Source organism: Poecilia formosa, unplaced genomic scaffold, assembly GCF_000485575.1.
Source record: "Poecilia formosa unplaced genomic scaffold, Poecilia_formosa-5.1.2 Scaffold1, whole genome shotgun sequence".
In the NCBI taxonomy this organism is placed as follows: domain Eukaryota; kingdom Metazoa; phylum Chordata; class Actinopteri; order Cyprinodontiformes; family Poeciliidae; genus Poecilia; species Poecilia formosa.
Window position 1 is genome coordinate 598,553 of NW_006799940.1, and position 17,480 is coordinate 616,032.

The window sequence follows — 17,480 nt, forward strand, 5'->3', positions numbered from 1 at the left end:
AATCCATTTCTCTCTCTCTTTTGCCTTTTCTGCATTTAATCTCTTCATTTTTCCATTACCAAGAAAAACCTTCAACACATTCCTGCAGAGAGACATAACAGTGATTGGAAATCACCAAAATGTGTCACATTGCTGGTCTGTTTTTGACTCCAGCATCAGCTGAGAGGAGGACATGTGACCAGTTACTCTGCTGAAGGCTTTATGCAGCCTTCTGTCAACATTATGTTGGTGGTTCTGATGTTTTACTGGCATGCGTTCAGCTCTGCTGAGCAATCACGGCTGCTCTCCAGGAATAATTGGAGGCTGTGCAGCCAAATCACTCTGTGAGAGATCTTCAGTTCTTCTCCTTGAAATCAAGAATATTCTCCTATAAATGCTGAATATAGATCAGTTGACGGTGGGAAAGAAAATCATATGGCTTATGTTTGGTCAAACCTCTCAATTATTTTTCTTTAAAGTCATTAAAGACGGCAGTCACTCAGATTCCTGGCAGTGGGTCTGATTTTGTTTCATTAACTGGTGTAAAACCAATTAGTAGCAATTATTTTGATTGAAAAACAGACATGATAAAACTTGTTTAGGAGAATTTACACGATTCAGCTCAACAATGCAGACGGGTTTAGAGGTTTTCTAACATCGTTAATTGGATTTTATTGACACAACGATGAATTGAAATTTATCATGATAAATAATAAACGATACAATAAATGCACATCGTTAGAATGATCTCATTGTAAATGATTTATTTGCTCGGCATCATTTTCAACAGATGTTACAAAGTTGCAAATGACACAAGACTCAGAAATGTGTGTTTCAGAGTCATGACGTCAGTTTGTGATTTTCCAATGATTTCCTCTATTAAAAATGCAGCAGCAGCGTTATTACATCACATCTGTTGTAGTTCTGGCTGAGAAATTTGGATTTTCATCGTTTGTATTCGTTCTGTCTCAACAGGAAACATTTTCGCGTGCATAAGAAAGTTTCCCCCCTCGGTTTTTGCTGCGTTTTGTTTTCTGAGTGAAAATAAAGCCGAGTTTATTGCATCGTTTCCGTCTCAACAGCTTGTTTGCAATACTCCCCTTCAGATGTAATATTGATGGGGTTAGCTGCCAGCGGAGAAGTGAGACAAGCTTATCTTTTATTCAGCAGGCAACCTGTGCTGCTTGTTGGCATTCAGTCGCATCTTGTCTGCATAAGGCGGCTTACGGGCGAAGATAAACGACCTTTTTCTACGTGTTTGTTCAGGATTATCGAGGTTTTGAGGAAGATAAGAGGTGAAACTGTTTCAACTTCGAGCTTTTCTGATGAAATCCCGTCTCCAGTCCAGTTCTGATTGTGATTGCTTTGAGCCAAAAGAAGATGTTAATCATTAATTGTTCCCAGAGAGGATTAAGGTTGAAGCTAACTTGGTTTTAATCAGAGAATGGGCGTCCTGATACGCAGATCTGATCGTTCAGAGAAAACACAAGCCTCCTGATATCACACATCACTGCGCTGAACCGCAGACCTTAAAAGTCCTTTCTATCCGGTCCTCTGCCCACTTAGCTGCTAATGAAAATGGAAATGGAGGCAGCTTTTTGTAAAGCTGGGGAGAAAGATGAGGCTGATGATGAGGAACTGATCATCAGAGGCCAAAACGAGAACCTGCTTCCTGTTTGAATTTCAAAGCTTTGTGCTGAACTGCTGATGATCAAATCTGCAGCAGGAAACTTAAAGCAAACATTACATCAGATTGAAGCATTGGAGTAAAATTCTCAACCTTTGACCTTACAGCTACATATTTAGGAGTGTATTAAAATACCACCTCTTGTACCAGGGCGATAAATCAATTTTAAAATTAGTATAAAAAAATAGATCTGAGAACGAAAGTTCCCCCCCCCCAAGATCTGCAAAAATGATTTAATCTGCATTTGTTGGATACAGATTAAAATAAAAAGGTTTTGCTTTGAGCCTCATCAAAAATAATGAGAACTTTAAAACTTTCAAAACACTTTAATCTCTTCAAAATGGATTTTCACACCCGTCCGTTTCTGCCAGCTGGTTTCGAAATGAGCTTTATTAGTCCCTCAAGGAAAGACGTTGTGCATATTTATTAATAAAATGCAGCTGTTGAAAAGCTAAACCTGCCTAAAAGCTAAATATGCCACTAATGGATGTTTTTACGGTTATTTACTGGAGATGCTGTAAAAGTCCTTAATGTTTTTTTACAAATAGTTTGATTTGATTTGTAATTATGACCAAAGAGGATGTGAGGAATATTAATCCAATTGGTAATATTGACCATTTTAATACTTACCAGCTGAACACAGCTGCAAAAATGGACTTGATTGTTGAAAATGAAGAAGTATTTCACTTCATGGCTGAGCTACATTTTCATCGTTTAAAAAGTTTCCAGACACTAGAGAGGAAGTCTCTGGGTTACTTGACCTTTTCACCCAGAAGTGACTCACTCTTTTCCTGTCAAAGGAGGATTACATTCTTTTCTGGGACAGAAGGAGAGATTTAAAATCAGGTTCAGAGCTGCTGATTCATATTCTGGTCACACAACACCAAGCTGGAAACTGATTGAATATTTGCCTGGTCGCCTCCTGCAATTCATTTTTGTCCTGACGCATAAATGACAAACACAGACTGGTGTTTGTGAAGAAGCTCAAACTTTCTTAAAGCAATAAAAGCTGATATTTAGTGCAACTTCCTGGTACATCTGTCTCTCTAGGAAGTTCAAATGCTGCATTATTTCCAATTTTCCCAAATCTGGCCAATCACTTCCTGTCACAATAACACAATTTGTTGGACGATGAATTGATAATCGATAATATTCTTGTTTTGAGACCATTTTAAAGTAATATAATGATAACTGTATAATAATGCAAGAACACAATCTCACCTATAAACCTTAAATTCTAACAAACATTTAACACTGGAGCTGGAAAACATTTTAAAATATCTAAAATAAACAAACAAAAATGAATTATGAACTTTCTGTAAACTGAATTTTCCCTACAAAAAGAGTTGAGACCAAAGAACCAGATTCAAGATTTTTACCAGTTTTTGGTAGAAAGGGAGAGAAAAGAGAAAAACCATTGTAATTTTATAATTCACTGATTTTCTGCTTACTGCGACACGCCAACCAATCACCTTAATGTTTTCAGTATTTTCTTCTTTTCTGACCAATCACTGCAACTCGGCTGAATTTTGAAATTTAGAAAGCCGAACCTGCAAGATGAGACAATTTCAAAACGTTTGTAGGATTTGCTTCAACGGTGCATGCAGTTCAGAATCAAGAGTCACTTTATTCCCTTTGCCAGTAAACAGATTCACAGACTGGAAAATTGCCGTTAATATAGCAAATATAAAAACAAAATTTAAAATAGATATACAGTGGGGGAACAAAAGCATTTAGTCTGTGCAACTTGCCACTTAAAAAGATGAAAAACTTCAACTATGAGAGACAAACTGAGAAAAAGTATCCAGAAAAATCACATTGTCTGTATTTGGAAATTACAGTGGGAGCAACATCTCTGGCTCTGACCTGCAACGTCTACTTTCTCGTTTTGTCTCTCATACTTGAGGCCTCATCGTTTTAACTTGCACAATTGGTGGCTGACTAAATACATTTTCACTGTAATAAGAAAAAGAAAAATATGCAGAGTAGCAGATGCTGTAATTTTTCATAAAACATGCTGGATTTGCCGAGAAACGGAGTTCATCTCGTGTGTTGCTATGTGCCCGTATCGCACCCTAACAACCTTTTATGTTTATCAAAATGTCAATGCATAATGCTAAAAGCTCTTGCAATTACATTCGACTCTACAGTGTTTACATTGTTCTCAAGAGCCAGATGTGTAGGCCTGCTTTTTTTTTTTTTTTAAACCGGGGAAACCTCAGCTTCACTCGTGGTACAGTAGGTAAATAAAGCCCTTGTTACAATCAACTGCATAACAAGACGCCGTAACCATGGAGAGGGAGTACGGAAACTGCTGTAAATGATGTGAGTGAAGCCGTCAGTGTGTGATTTCTCCCTCATCTCTAATGGATAGCGAGGTTTGTGTTAGCAGAGAGAGATTTTCCCACACAGAGAGAAGAAGAAAGACGAGGACGGAGAAGCGTCCCAGGGCTCCACTTCACATCATTTCCCACCGAAGGGAAGTTTCTCTTAACCCAAAAAGGAAACCTTCGAGAGCCCAACCTCCAGGATCGCTGCAGAACTTCCAGGAACAGAAAATATGTGACCGTTTTTACTTATCCAGTTACAAAAGTGGGAGAGTTTCACGGCAAAAACACCAAATATTTCTTGTCTAGTTTCCAGTACAAAAAGCTGAATAAACTTCAAATAAGACAAAACTAATTTAAAAGTAACTTATCAGCAAGATATAGAGGCTTGTAAATAATTTCTCAATATTAATGAAAAGTACTTGTTCTATTGGCAGATAAATTAACTTATAAAATGGGGAAATTGTCTTGTCAAGAAAATGTTTCTCCCAATGGAACTAGAACTTTTTCATCAATATTAAGGAATTACTGACTTAAAACAAGCCTTTATATCTTGCTGAAGAGATACTTGTGAGTTAGTTGTGAATTATTTCAAGATATTTACACTAGAAACAAGATTAAAAATACCTGGTAAGATTTGGTGTTTTTGCAGTGTGAGGGAAATATTGGATTTCATCTCCTGTTTGATGCCTTTAGTTGTTAATCAGAGTGAAAGAAAACCACTTCTGTATATTTTTATCTAAAACACTGCATGTGTTTGCAGTTCAAATCCAGCAGGTGTTTTGGTAACAGCCATGGCGAAATCCCTATAACCTGCGGAAACATGCAGAAATAAACCAACCAAATTTTTCCTGTGCCTGCTGTTCCTGGAAATTTGGCGCTGATTAGGAACGCTGTGCACTCGATGGTTTCCGTTCTGGAAGGAAACCCACTTCAAGCTCCTTCTTTCATCCAGCAATACGGACATTAATTTGATGTTTTTCCTTCTTCTTTGGAACTTAATTGTGTTAACTTTTTACTTGCTTTAACTGTTAATGTTGGAAACAAAAGAGTGTTTCAGGCAAAAACAAGCCGCTAGGTGTTTGCCACCATAACTCATGTGGATTGGAATTTTTATTGATCTTTTCACGTTTGCCAATTTGTCATCAGGAAAGCTTTGTTTGAAAACTGTGCAGGTTTTATGTGAAAATGTTGGGAGGAAATTTTCTCCAGGTCTACACTGAGCTTTAAATCAACGTTATAGAGAAAGAAACCATAAAAAAAAGCAAAACCAAAGCAGAAAAAGAAAAACGTAGCTCTCATAGATCCTCTAGTCTAAGCAAATTAATCCCTTTTCCCTCAGGACTGTGGGGGAATTCAAGCCGATGACTATTCTGTAGTTTCAGTGTCCTGCCCTGCAGAGAGCTAAATGCAATCTTTATTTTTAGATACAAGTGTGTTGGAAAGAACTGACCCAGAAAACAGAATAAAACATGTTGCAGGAAGCGAGTCCAGCCTGGCTCCCTTTCACCTCTGCTCCACTTTGTAAAACCTCCATGAGGCAACAAGCGGCGGTACCGCGCCTTGGCCCCCAGGGGGGAAATGGCAGAGAACAGAATGTGAATTCATCCATTCCTGACAAACGGAGAAGGAAAAACATGCGCTGCTGTTCAAGCCGCTTTGACATCTCTACTTGATTCACTTCCTGCCTGCGTTTCAGGGAAACTGAATTCATGTCTGTGACTATAATAAACACAGTTTCACTGTGTCTCGGTTACTTCCACTGAAAAGTTGAAGATAGAAAAACGTACAGGAACACTTTATTTGAAGGGGCACATAAGACATAAACACGACATAACATCTGTTATAAACCTGAAGGAGTCTTCATGAATGTTGTGTCATTCGGTAAATAACGCCACTTTTAATGCAAAGTTTCATTAAAAGTCCATTAATGACACTTTTATTGGACTTTTAATGCAACTTTGCATGGAACAAACTTACTTTTAGGAGTGCAAGCAAAGTTCAAGTTGTAGTTTTACTACAACGTACTTTTTATTTTTACTTGATTTAGCAATATGTACAATATATAAATATATTTTTGTCATACATGATATAATAACATATCAAACAGTTTGTATCCAGGACTTTTACGTTTTCTGTGAAATAAATCAAGGATTTTGTGAGAATGATGATGCAGTAGACAGATATTATATTCACGCTGACTTGCAAGTAATAACTTTATAAATTCAATTTATTACGTTCTATTCAATTTTATTATCTTCATTGTTCAATTGAATTATTTCAACTTGGCAAAGGACTAAAAGCATGAAAGAAAACAAGCAAAGATTCAAAAATAGAAAAATAAAAAACAAATACAGAAAAAAAATACAGTTTGATGGTTGGTAAGTTAAAATATATAAAATAAATAAGTCACAGTTGCAGTTTCATTCAGTTCAGCACTTCTGCTGACGTTCCATTCAAACATGAAACTTTAGCTTTATGACCTTTTTGGCTTTTTCAAAGCAGTGTTTATTTGCTGCAACTTGAACTTTGCTTGCACTCAAAACTGAACTAACCTCCATTTGTGAGGTAAATTGGAAAATGCACAGAAGAACAAAACTCTGACGCTTCTCCTTGACTTTACTTGAAAATGGAATGAAACCATAAAATAAAAACAGAAATCCAAATATTTAAAAAAAAAAAAAAAGAGAAGATCTAAAAACAAATTCAAGAATCATAGTGGAAGTTCTTGAAGAAAATAAAGTAGAGCCGTTTAAAAAAATTGTTATATGAAAGCAAAATGAGGAACTTTATACACTTCATGCATTTTGTCTAGGGCTGAAACGATTCCTCGAACAATTCGAGTATCTTGATTAGTAAAATTCCTCGAGGAAAAAGATCTGTCTCAAAGATTCGTTAAATTATGTTTAATTACTTAGCGCACCATACTCAGGTCGGATGATTATGTGGCGCAACGCTCTCACTGCTGCCCTGAGTTGTTGATGAAAGCTAAGTGTTAACAGCGTAACATCCAATTTTATTGATAGATGTTAATGTGCGATGCCTGGAGTACGGCAGTGTCTCTCCTACCGGAGCTGCTGCCTGGTGGCGGTGAAGAGCGCGGCGGGTGCTTTTATAAAGGTGAGCGGACAGACTGAACTCTGCGGACGGCTGTGCTGTAGTTTATGCTCAACATAAGTTTAGCTTTAACCATAATAAACTCAACAAATGGGTGGAGGAGCACGTCGTGGTTCATCTTGACTGAAGATGAATACATGAACTAAGAACTGAAGTACCTTTTTACAAATGTCTGCCAGCCTGCCTCTTTATTATTAAACTGAATATAAATTCTGATTTGTGTATAATTTTTTTTTCAGGTTAATTAAAAAAGTGAGCTACTGATGTTACAGGGTGATTTTCTAAACTACAGAAAAGTAAATGTAGGGATGCAAAAATATGAAATTTGTGCAGGTGCTGCTATCCAGTATTAGTACTGCTGTTATGGTAGAACTTGCCAAAAAAAATTTAATTTCTTTCCTCCGATTACTCAATTAATCACCAGAATAAGCGATAGAATACTCAATTACTAAAATAATAGTTTACAACAACCCTAGTTGTGTCACTTTATAGTCTTTTCGGATCAAGTGTTTGCCTATAAGAAGGCACAATGTGCTATTAAATTCACGTTAAGATCAATGTGGAGCTCATAAAAACATGGTCTACATCAGTATTGTGACTGTATTGCACCTTCCTCACATCAATAACATTCAAGACAATTTTGTATCCATTTTTAGGCAGCGGTATACATTAGGCAATATATTTTTAAAATTGCAATGATGACATCAGCTGCAATAAATCCAAGATTTGTTATAAAACTTTTAGTAGGAAAAAAATTCCACTTTTTTTTAGGTCTTTAGAGTTTTAAATGAAAGTCACTGGACATATTGTTATATTGAAGATGTTTCGCCTGTGTAACAGAAAAACTGTAAAAGTGTAGCAGACGTTACTTTAATGGCAGATGCTCCAGTTTTTCCTCTGTTGGCAGCAGCAGAAAAAGCCGACGCCTCTTCCACCTATCCAGGAATTTAAAGAATCCAGACTATTATCACAGCCGCCACTGAGATTCTTCTGGGTCACTTCAATCGTGAGAATTTTCTCAATAAAAGAAAAAACTATTTTACAAGTTTAAGACAATAAAGAAACGTAATTCAGTAAAGTCAAAATGTTAAACTTGCACAAACTAATCAGAGCAGAAGCATAAATCAAGAACATATGAGCATTTAACACTTAACACAAAGGACTATTGTGGTTCCAGTCAACAATTTATTCTGATTTAGAAATGGTATGCGGCGCATTCCTGGAAAGTAATCTAATATAAAGCAGACAAAAGAAATAAATGTTTAATTGTGCAGCTGAGAGACAGAATAGCACCTTATTGACCTGCTGTTCTTATATAATTCAGACTCTTTTGAATAATACAATTTAACAAATATTAAATATATGGTTTGAATAAAAACTCCTTTATGTTTTTAGCATATTTTACATTTTTATCACCTCTTTCTGTGACCCAGCACACAAACAAAGCAGACAAAAGCTGCACATTGTGTGAGAAAGAAGCACAAATGTGCCAACACACCTCTGCTGGAGCCTGAACACAGTTATAATAGGACACTTCTGTGCCTTTGTGGACCTGCTGCGTGCAGCTTAACATCTTTCAGCCTAGAAAATGACAATGCAGTGAGAGTCGTTGAGGCTGTGAAAAGCAAACAGCACTCTGCAGATGCACCTCACCGTGGTCTCCAAAACAAATCACAAACACATCATGCAAAAAGAGAAATCTTACAGATCTTAGAGGTATTCAAAACACGGGGGAGCCTTAACGAGATACTAAACTTGATGTGAGTCAGTTCTTGTTCACTCTCCACTGTTTTTTTCTAAAGAAGCTGACAGCCCACCTCCTGATAAGTCCAGAGAGTTTTAATGCACCGCTTCACCAACCAGTCATTTTTTCCTTAGGACTCTTTAAAAAAGAAGGAATGTTTATAACAAATGAAGAATACTACATTGAGACCTGAATGTGCTAAAGCAAGCTCAGGAAGCAGGGCTGAAACGATTAATCACGATTAATCGGTTATCGAAATAATCATCAACTAACTTAGTAAATCAATTAATCGTTATATAGTGTCTGCAGACTCAAAAAAGGTAATCAGCTGAAAGAACAACATATTCAGAGCAGTAATTAAGCCAAAACTATTCAAAAATATAAACATTTTGCATTTAAGATAAAAAAAACTGTAAATATCTTCTACCCAGAACTACTCAAGCAGCCTCATTTTAGCTTCACCTGGTTCAAATTCAGTGGAAAAGCACAGGTCCTATCCAATTATTAATCAGTTAATAAAAAAAAGCCCTTCACTGTATTGATGCTAAGAATAGCAGAAATGGATGAGATTTTCAAATGTTAATGCTAGAAATATTTTCTAGCTGCAGATTCATCCTTTGCTGCAAATAATCAAGTGTAAAGTAAAAGAATGTTATTGCTTTTATTTATTTTATTTTTTTTGTTTATTAGCATCTTCTAACGCATATCTAATATTGCATAAATGGCTTACAATGTGCCAATTTTTTATTGACTCGACTAATCATCAGAATAATTGATAAATAACTAAAGTAATCAGCTGAAACTCTTATATAAAAGCATTTAAACAACAACTTAAAGAGTTTTGTCACAGATATTTTGTGTTTCTGTTAACAGATCTTGCAGATCCAGTTGTCAGCTTGTGATTTGGACTCTGCACCACCATTCCTGTTAAGAACCAGCATAAATAAAATGCACATGCGTTCCCGCCTGCAGCCAGCCCGTCCCGCTGAGGTGGATGCAGTTTTCCCCAGATGCCGGTGAGCGGCTCCTGGGCTAATTCTCACTGACCCATCGCGCTCTAAACCCTGAAATGTAGCCAAGCAAACCGAACAAGTAGAGGGGAGGATAAACAACTTAGCAGAGGGCTAGCTGAAGGGATTTCAGAGCAGCACTGTGTGGAAGCTGAGTGCACAGACTGCTGCTGGAGAGTCCCAAGGTAAGCCCACAACAAGAGTCGTCCACCGACATGAAGTAATACCAACAGAGGATCTCACCCACTGAGAGATTAAAGGAGACCTCTTTGGCAAAATTCACATTTAGATAGTTTTTGTTTCCATTTGCATTTCAACTGCTTTTAAAAACAGTCAAAGCTCTTTAAAAAAAATCCCATTTTAGTTATGAGTTAATGCTTTTGGTGTCTGGAAAATGAGCCGTTTCAAAAACCTCTCGATTGTTAGGTCACATTCAATGAGCATTACACCGTTACCTAGCAACCCAAAACTGACCCAGATCGATGGCCAATGAGTTACAGTGTTTTCAGCCTGCTGAATATTCAAGGTCAATTTATTTGGTTTCTTGAGTTTGTCTTGCAGTAACAACTGTGAAATCTCTGAGTTCCTGTAATTCCTGTGAATGATTAATGTAATCATTATCCAGCCTGTCCTACAATGACCAATAAGAGTGATAACCCGAAGCATTCCTGAAAAAGTAGGTAATGTAATACGGGTGTGTTTATCCCGTCTTTGGGAAAATAACTAAAATCAGCTGATTAGCTTAAGAAAAGAAAAAGAGATGAAGTGAAGAAACATACTTCTGATTTCTAAAGACGTTGTTTTCTTACATCTTTGGCCTCGATGTTAATTTTTCATGTTGTTTTCAAGTTTTGATTAAACTCATTTCAGATAGCAATGAGACTGATAGTAATTACATTTTGAAGAAATATATTTTCTAATATTCTGACCATTTTGCTTTCTAGTTCCTGCAGCGCTGCCACCTCAGCAGCTTTTCACTTTCACAGGATCATCCGTCAGGGGGATTAATTAAAAACACAGCGAGAACCCAAGGAGACCCAAAGGAAGGAAAAGCAGACAAGCATACCAAACTAACGCCATCATCTTCACGGCACACACACCAGCAAACATGCAAATTAATACCTGCACTTTCAAAGGTCACAGTAAATACAAATAAAGGTACTGTGGGTAACTCAACCACACCTTAGAACTGCAAATAAAGGAAACAATACTAACAGCAGGGATAACAGCAGTTTCAGGAAAACTAGAGATTAGACTGGATATGGAATAAGACAGAAACGATTAATCGGATTAATCGGATTAATCACGATTAATCGATTATCGAAATAACCGTCAACTAATTTAGTAATCGATTAATCGTTAACTGGAGTACAAACTCAAAAAAAAGAAGCTAATTTGCTGAAAGAACAACAATCTTTAAGATTTAATCCAAAACTTAATCAACAAAATGTTTATTTTCTTATCTAAAGAGAAACTATGTTGTTTATTTGCACCTTTTAGTGTATTTCTATCATTGAAAGGGCTCAAGTTGTTAAAAATATGCAAAATGTGGCAATTTTTGTCCAATCACCAGAATATTCAATAGATTACTCAATAATTAAAATAATCATTAGTTGCAGCATTACCATAATTTAGCTTTTATAAGTCAGGCTTGAGGTTTTTTTTATGAAAAATATGCAAAATGTGGTGATTTTTGTCTGATTAGTCGTCAGAATAATCGATAATTAAAAATCATTAGTTGCAGCCCTACAGTAATACAACTATTACATTTAAAGCAAACTGAATGCTGACTGTACTGACTGTCTGTTGGGTTGTAGATGATTTGACAAGAGTTAGTCAGATTTTAATATTTTCTACTTCTACTCTGTTTTTTTCTGTTTTTGAAGCCTGGACCTTCTGCAACAAGAATCTGGCATCTTTCTGCCAAATGAACTCTTTGTTGGACGGCATCATGTAGGAGGCCATTCACAAACACACTACACATAATCATTCTGGTTCAATCTGCTGAGCTCTGCCTCTAAACTTCCTTTGTTTCTTTGTTTTCCTCTGCGCTCTCTTGTACCAGCAGAAAGAGGATGAAGTGTGTTTGAGCACAGCAGTGTTTTTCTGGGAAAACCGCACTGCCCTCATTGTTTTCTGTTGCGAGAATGTCCCACTGTAGTTCCCAGAATGGAGACAAAACATGAGAGAGGGAACTTATTATGTTTTTGCAAATAACAGTACAAGAAGCAACAAGTCAGTTACATGAATCAGAAGCAAAACCTTCATTTCACTGAACTCTCTTAGAAGAAAATTGTGCATTTTGTGAGCTGTCCGTCACAGGGTGACACAAAGACACAGAAGAACCAGCCAGGTAGCTAGCCTGACGTGTTTTTGGATGGTGGGAGCAGGATGGAGTACCCAGAGAGAAAAACGCAAAAACGGTACAGAGAAAAGACTTTAAAAGTCACAGACGTCTTGTTCAGAGGCAACAGTGATAACCGTAGGCCTGTCGTAATGAGTAATAAATCGATTAATCAATTAATCGCATGATCAATGAAAAACTCAATATCCATTTGCACAAATTATTATTTTTCTCTTCTCTCTTTCTAACTGGATGACAAAAGTCTGCAGTCTGGTGCTTTGGTCTCAACTAGCCTCTTTTTGAAGAACAACTTTGTTTGCAGAGACTTCATAATTCATTTTATTTGTTGTTTTGTTTATTTTTTATATTTATTTCCAATTCCAATGTTAAATTAATTGGAATTCAAAGTTTATTGCTCCTTGAGAATGTGGTCTTGCATTATTATGTCATTATTACCATCATATTAGTTGTTAATGGTCTCAAAACAACAATATTATAATTTATTGCAATAACTTCTGGGACATCTTACCATCCAGAATAATGTGTTATTCTGACAGGCCTACTAATGTCAAATTTAGACAGATATAAATCAAACAGAATGTAAACCACATTCAAAACATAAAACTTTTCAGTATATCACACAATGACATCGGATCAATAATGATCCCCCTGAAATGTTTTGGTGCTTTGCGCAGTAAATTAAACTATTTGTAGAGCAGTGAATGAATTTGTAATCAGGCCTGCTGTTTATTTTCTTTAAATTTCACACTGATGATTCTCTGAGAAACAGTCCTTCGTTTATCTCTCATAAAAGCCAAACTTCCAGTTCCAACTTACTGTTTTTATTACCTGCAGATTATTTTCTTCCACTTAATCTTCTCGCAGTTTTCAGATAAAGTCTTCAAACTGCTGGCTGAAACAGTAACATTTCCAGCTTATGTCCCAACATTTCTTAGAAATAACCTAGTCTCTCCGTTACCCTGCCTTCAACTGTATACATCACACTACTGCTATTTCTTTTTTTTTTTTGTTTGTTACATACAAGATAAAAACAACAACTGTGTTATGGTAAGATAATGTTAAATTATAACTTCCAGAAATGCAATAAAATACCATTCAGGTAAAAACCAATCAGAAGATTTTGCTTGCATTTTTTGCTACTCTAACAAAGAGAAAAGGAATGCATATTTTTTATTCACACAAGGCTGCTCCTCTGTATTTCTGTTTGTTTTGTAAGAACAAACAATTTGAGTGGGTTGAAGAAGCTGCCACAATCAGACATTCTTTGTTTTTTAATCTTTGTTGTGTCTGCAGAAGGCGTCCTGACACAGGAATGTGAAAAATGCAAACAGTGGTTGCTATTTTCCTGTCAATGCTGTCCACAAGCGTTTTTCAGTTCAAACAAGATGCCGGCTTCAATATCTTCTTGCAAAGAGGTTTGTAACGCTACATCAGTACAGAAGACCAACCGCTGCACAGGCAGCAGTAACGGCAGAGCAAAGCAACATCATGGCTTAAAAGAGGGAAAGAGGAAATGTAACCCTGATACTTGCGGTGCAAAATCTAAAAACCCAAATCGATGTTTTGAGTTTCACTCAGTTCAGCATTGAAGAAACTGTGGCTGCATGCTGCAGCATCAAGCCCAGACATGCAGCGATCTGCTGGGTTCCAGGAGAGCACAGTAATGCCTCCTTACGCAAAAACAATTTCTAAGAACAGCGGTGATGCACTGTTCTTTTGAATGATTAGAAAAGTTTAGCTCAAAACCAGAAATTCCTCCTTTCCCTTGTGGTGTAATCACTCTTCAGAGGGGATTAAATCTCCTTATGGATCCACAGATACTGGAATTTAATCACAGTAATGGAAGGCAGAGATAAATATGACAAAAATCATTTTAGAGGATTGATCTAAAAGGTTTTACACAAATTTGGAATGAATACACTGTAAAAATGGATTCTGAATACTAGCGGTTAAAATGATTTAAATCTGAATCATCATTATTAGTTTTTCCATGTAGTTTTCAACACTTGAGGTTGAAACAGTTGAGTTGGAGTAAGATTTTGAGTATCCAACCAGCTTTAGTTTAGCAACTGCGCTAATGCTAAAAATTAAGCTAGCTTGCATGCTAAGTTACATTGAACATCACAGCAGTAGTTATTTGGGAAAAAGTTTCGCTGCCTCCTCAGTAGAAAACAATTTAAAAGTTTATTTCAGTGACATTTAAAGCTTTATTACAACATGATTATGAATTTTGTTCTGTTTTAACGTGGAAGATCGAGTCAAAGCAGCATAAATCCAATTGGTTTGAATTTAACCAATTTATTTCACTATGTTTTAGTAGGCATGTTACCATCAATTGTCTAATTAGTACCGATGACAGCACTGACTGCTCCATCAACTCAAATGTTATGGTGCAGGTTGCAATCTCATAACGTAAACATACACAGAATGTCATTTTGTTTTTCGGGACTTGTTAGCAACTGGTTGATTTAAAATAATTACTCATTTTCAGGCAAATAGGACTCAAAGAGATTAAATATAGTTCATGGTTATAAGAACTTATATTCCAAGAACTCATATTTTGATTTGTTTGTATGTTTTTGCTACACTTACATAATTTCCACCCATAGAATGTATGCAACTTGTTCTATCATCATGATTTTATCTTTATAATCACTAATGCCAGTTAAACTTTAACAGTTTGTTTTGGGAGTGTATCTGATACTTGTTGGAGGAAGTTAGGAGAGTTTTAAAGGGACAGGCTGCAGAATCATTGGGTTTCATTTGACTCACCTGCGTTGTAAAAGCGGTCCAGAACCGTGGTCTCCCCAAAGTCCAGTTTACTGAAGTTCACCGTGTCCAGCTTGCTGCCCACCCTGTCGCAGGCGTCCTTCAGACACTGGAGAGCCATGCTTTCCGCGTTATTCTGCTGGCTCGCCTCGCCGTTCACCACATAAGCCACCGTCACCGGCCTGCTTTTGCACGACTTGCCGGCGGACAGCAAGCCTCCGGTTTCCACCGGACTGTCCCCGGAGGTCGGGCTGTGTCCGCTGCCTCCAACCAGCGGATCCTGCCAGAAAGTCCCGGCTGCTGGAATGCCTCCTCCACCTCCGCCGCTGTTGCTGCTGGAATGTTCCCCGCTGACAGCCTCCCTGTGGGGACCAGCACCGAAGGACGGCACCGGGAAGGAAATCCCTTCTTGGTCTTGGTTCATCATCTTTCAAGTGTCACTTAACGTGTTGATTGCCGGTCCAGCGGTCCTCCATGGAGAGCCAGCGTTACGCACGGCCGCAGCTCATGAAGCTCCTGCACGGACACGACGTGGAACCTTGCCCCGTCTCCACGCAGGTAAACAGCCTGTTAGAGGCACAAGTGCAACTCCACGTCATGCTGCATGCTTGTCGCTGATGACGTTGATAGCCGCTGTAGATTGACCGGAGTCACGACGATGTTCCGCTGGGAAAACAGGCGAGGAACAGCCGCGGAATCTGCACATTCCGTCTCAGCTCGAGAAAAGAAATCCACCCACTTTACTTCTCAAAGTTGAGCAACAATACCCTGTGCCAGTGCAGCGGCAACAGCAACGCCCACAGGAATTACAAATGTCACACTGAGTGGAAGTTAGGCGAAGCGCGGCTTCGCTTCTGCGCAGCGCCTAGTCATCTTTCAAAAGAGAAACTGCGCCGCGCAGACGGAGAGAGGCGGACTTCATGAGCAGACAGGCACACCCTGAACTCTTATCTCCCCGCACAGCCCCGCCGACTGGGCGGAGAGACAACTGGGGCAGCTTGGAGTAACTGGGTGGAGAGAAAACATTGTGCACTCCAGGACAGGAGCAGCAGAGTAAGCAGTGACGCTATTCCTCAGATCGATTAATCGAAATAAGAAACTGTTTTTCTAAGTTTATCTGATACGCACCAAGTTCCTTCTCTTTTCAGAAAGAGAGAAGATGACGCCAAGTAGATAACCTTTAATGCTAAACCAATGCTTCCATTGATATGCAACCAGAGCAACAATAAATAATAAATTCGGCTAAACAAATTTCGGATCTCACTTTGCTTAGGATTACAGTTTAGGAATGATGTAATTGATTCAAACAGATACTGCTTGCCGCTGTCTCAAAGCTTTTCCTGTGAAAGGCGGACCTCTGGTGGTCAAAAGTAAATGTTACAGGAAGTTAAAATATTAAACGCAACAACAATCATGCACAAGAACAATTTATGGAGAAATAGCAGTTATGTTTATGGACTGTGGGAGTGAACACACATGTACAGTTTTAAACCCAGGACTTTTTGCTACAGGGTGCCTACTAACTGCACCACTGCAGCCCCTGAAAATGTCTATATTCTTACAACACTTCATCAAAAATACACAGTACCCTACAAAAAAAAATCCTACCTCTTGAGCCTTATTGCATTTTGTTGATGAAGTGTTTTTTTTTGTAATCGAATCTGTGAACAGAGATGTTCAAGTTTGTTCTGGTCACATGTTGATCATCTCATTGATCTGTGGATTTCTGCATCTCCTCTAGCAAGTACCACCAGTTACAGGATATCTGGTGATGCTAACTTAAATGGGATCTATTATGCAAAAATTCACATTTTGCATGTTTTTATACGTCCATTTGGGTTTGTACTCCCTCTTAAAACAGCTTAAAAAATACCCTTTCAGCTGTTATTGGCAATAAATTAATATTTATTGATGTCTGGAAAACAAGCCATTTAGCCCCTTTACCTAGAAAATCATGCAGAGCTCCAACACTTTGTTCAGCTTGTTTTACCACATTATGTACTGTACAATGGCTGCTGGAAAAGACAAGTGCTTTGTTGTTTACTTATTCAGAAAGCACTTGCTGCATTCTTGTCGGTTGTGCAGCAATGTACTGTTTGTACTGTACTGTTTTGTAATTGCGTATCTGTTTACAGCCACTGTCACTTGTGTGCGAATGTTGAAGTTTGGGAGGCGTGGCCAGCAGCATGTTATTTGGATTTAAAGTGTCAGAGTCCTACAACTCATCCTGAAACAAGCTCAAAATAGGCAAAAGTGACCAAACTAAAATCTCATTATTTAAGAATTTTTTTTTTTTTGTGGCTCTAGTGGCCTTTATTTGATGGTTAGTTGATAGGAAAGTGGGTAATGAGAGAAGGGGAAGACATGCGACAAAAGTCACCAGGCCTGGAATTGAACCTGTGACAGCCATGTCAAGGACTGAGGCCTCCATATGTGGACTGTGTTTAACTCCTGCGCCACCACAGCACACCCATTTGAGGAT

General features: G+C 37.9%; 1 protein-coding gene across 1 annotated transcript in view; it reads right to left on the reverse strand.

Moving 5' to 3' along the window:
* map3k5 (mitogen-activated protein kinase kinase kinase 5) overlaps positions 1–16,562 on the reverse strand; it is a 70,805-nt gene extending 54,243 nt beyond the window's left edge. Inside the window, exon 1 of the mRNA XM_007575803.2 lies at positions 15,002–16,562. Within this exon, the coding sequence (XP_007575865.1) occupies positions 15,002–15,425 (424 nt within the window). The 5' untranslated portion in view covers positions 15,426–16,562. The remainder of the gene's footprint in view (positions 1–15,001) is intronic.
* Positions 16,563–17,480: the final 918 nt, after the last annotated feature.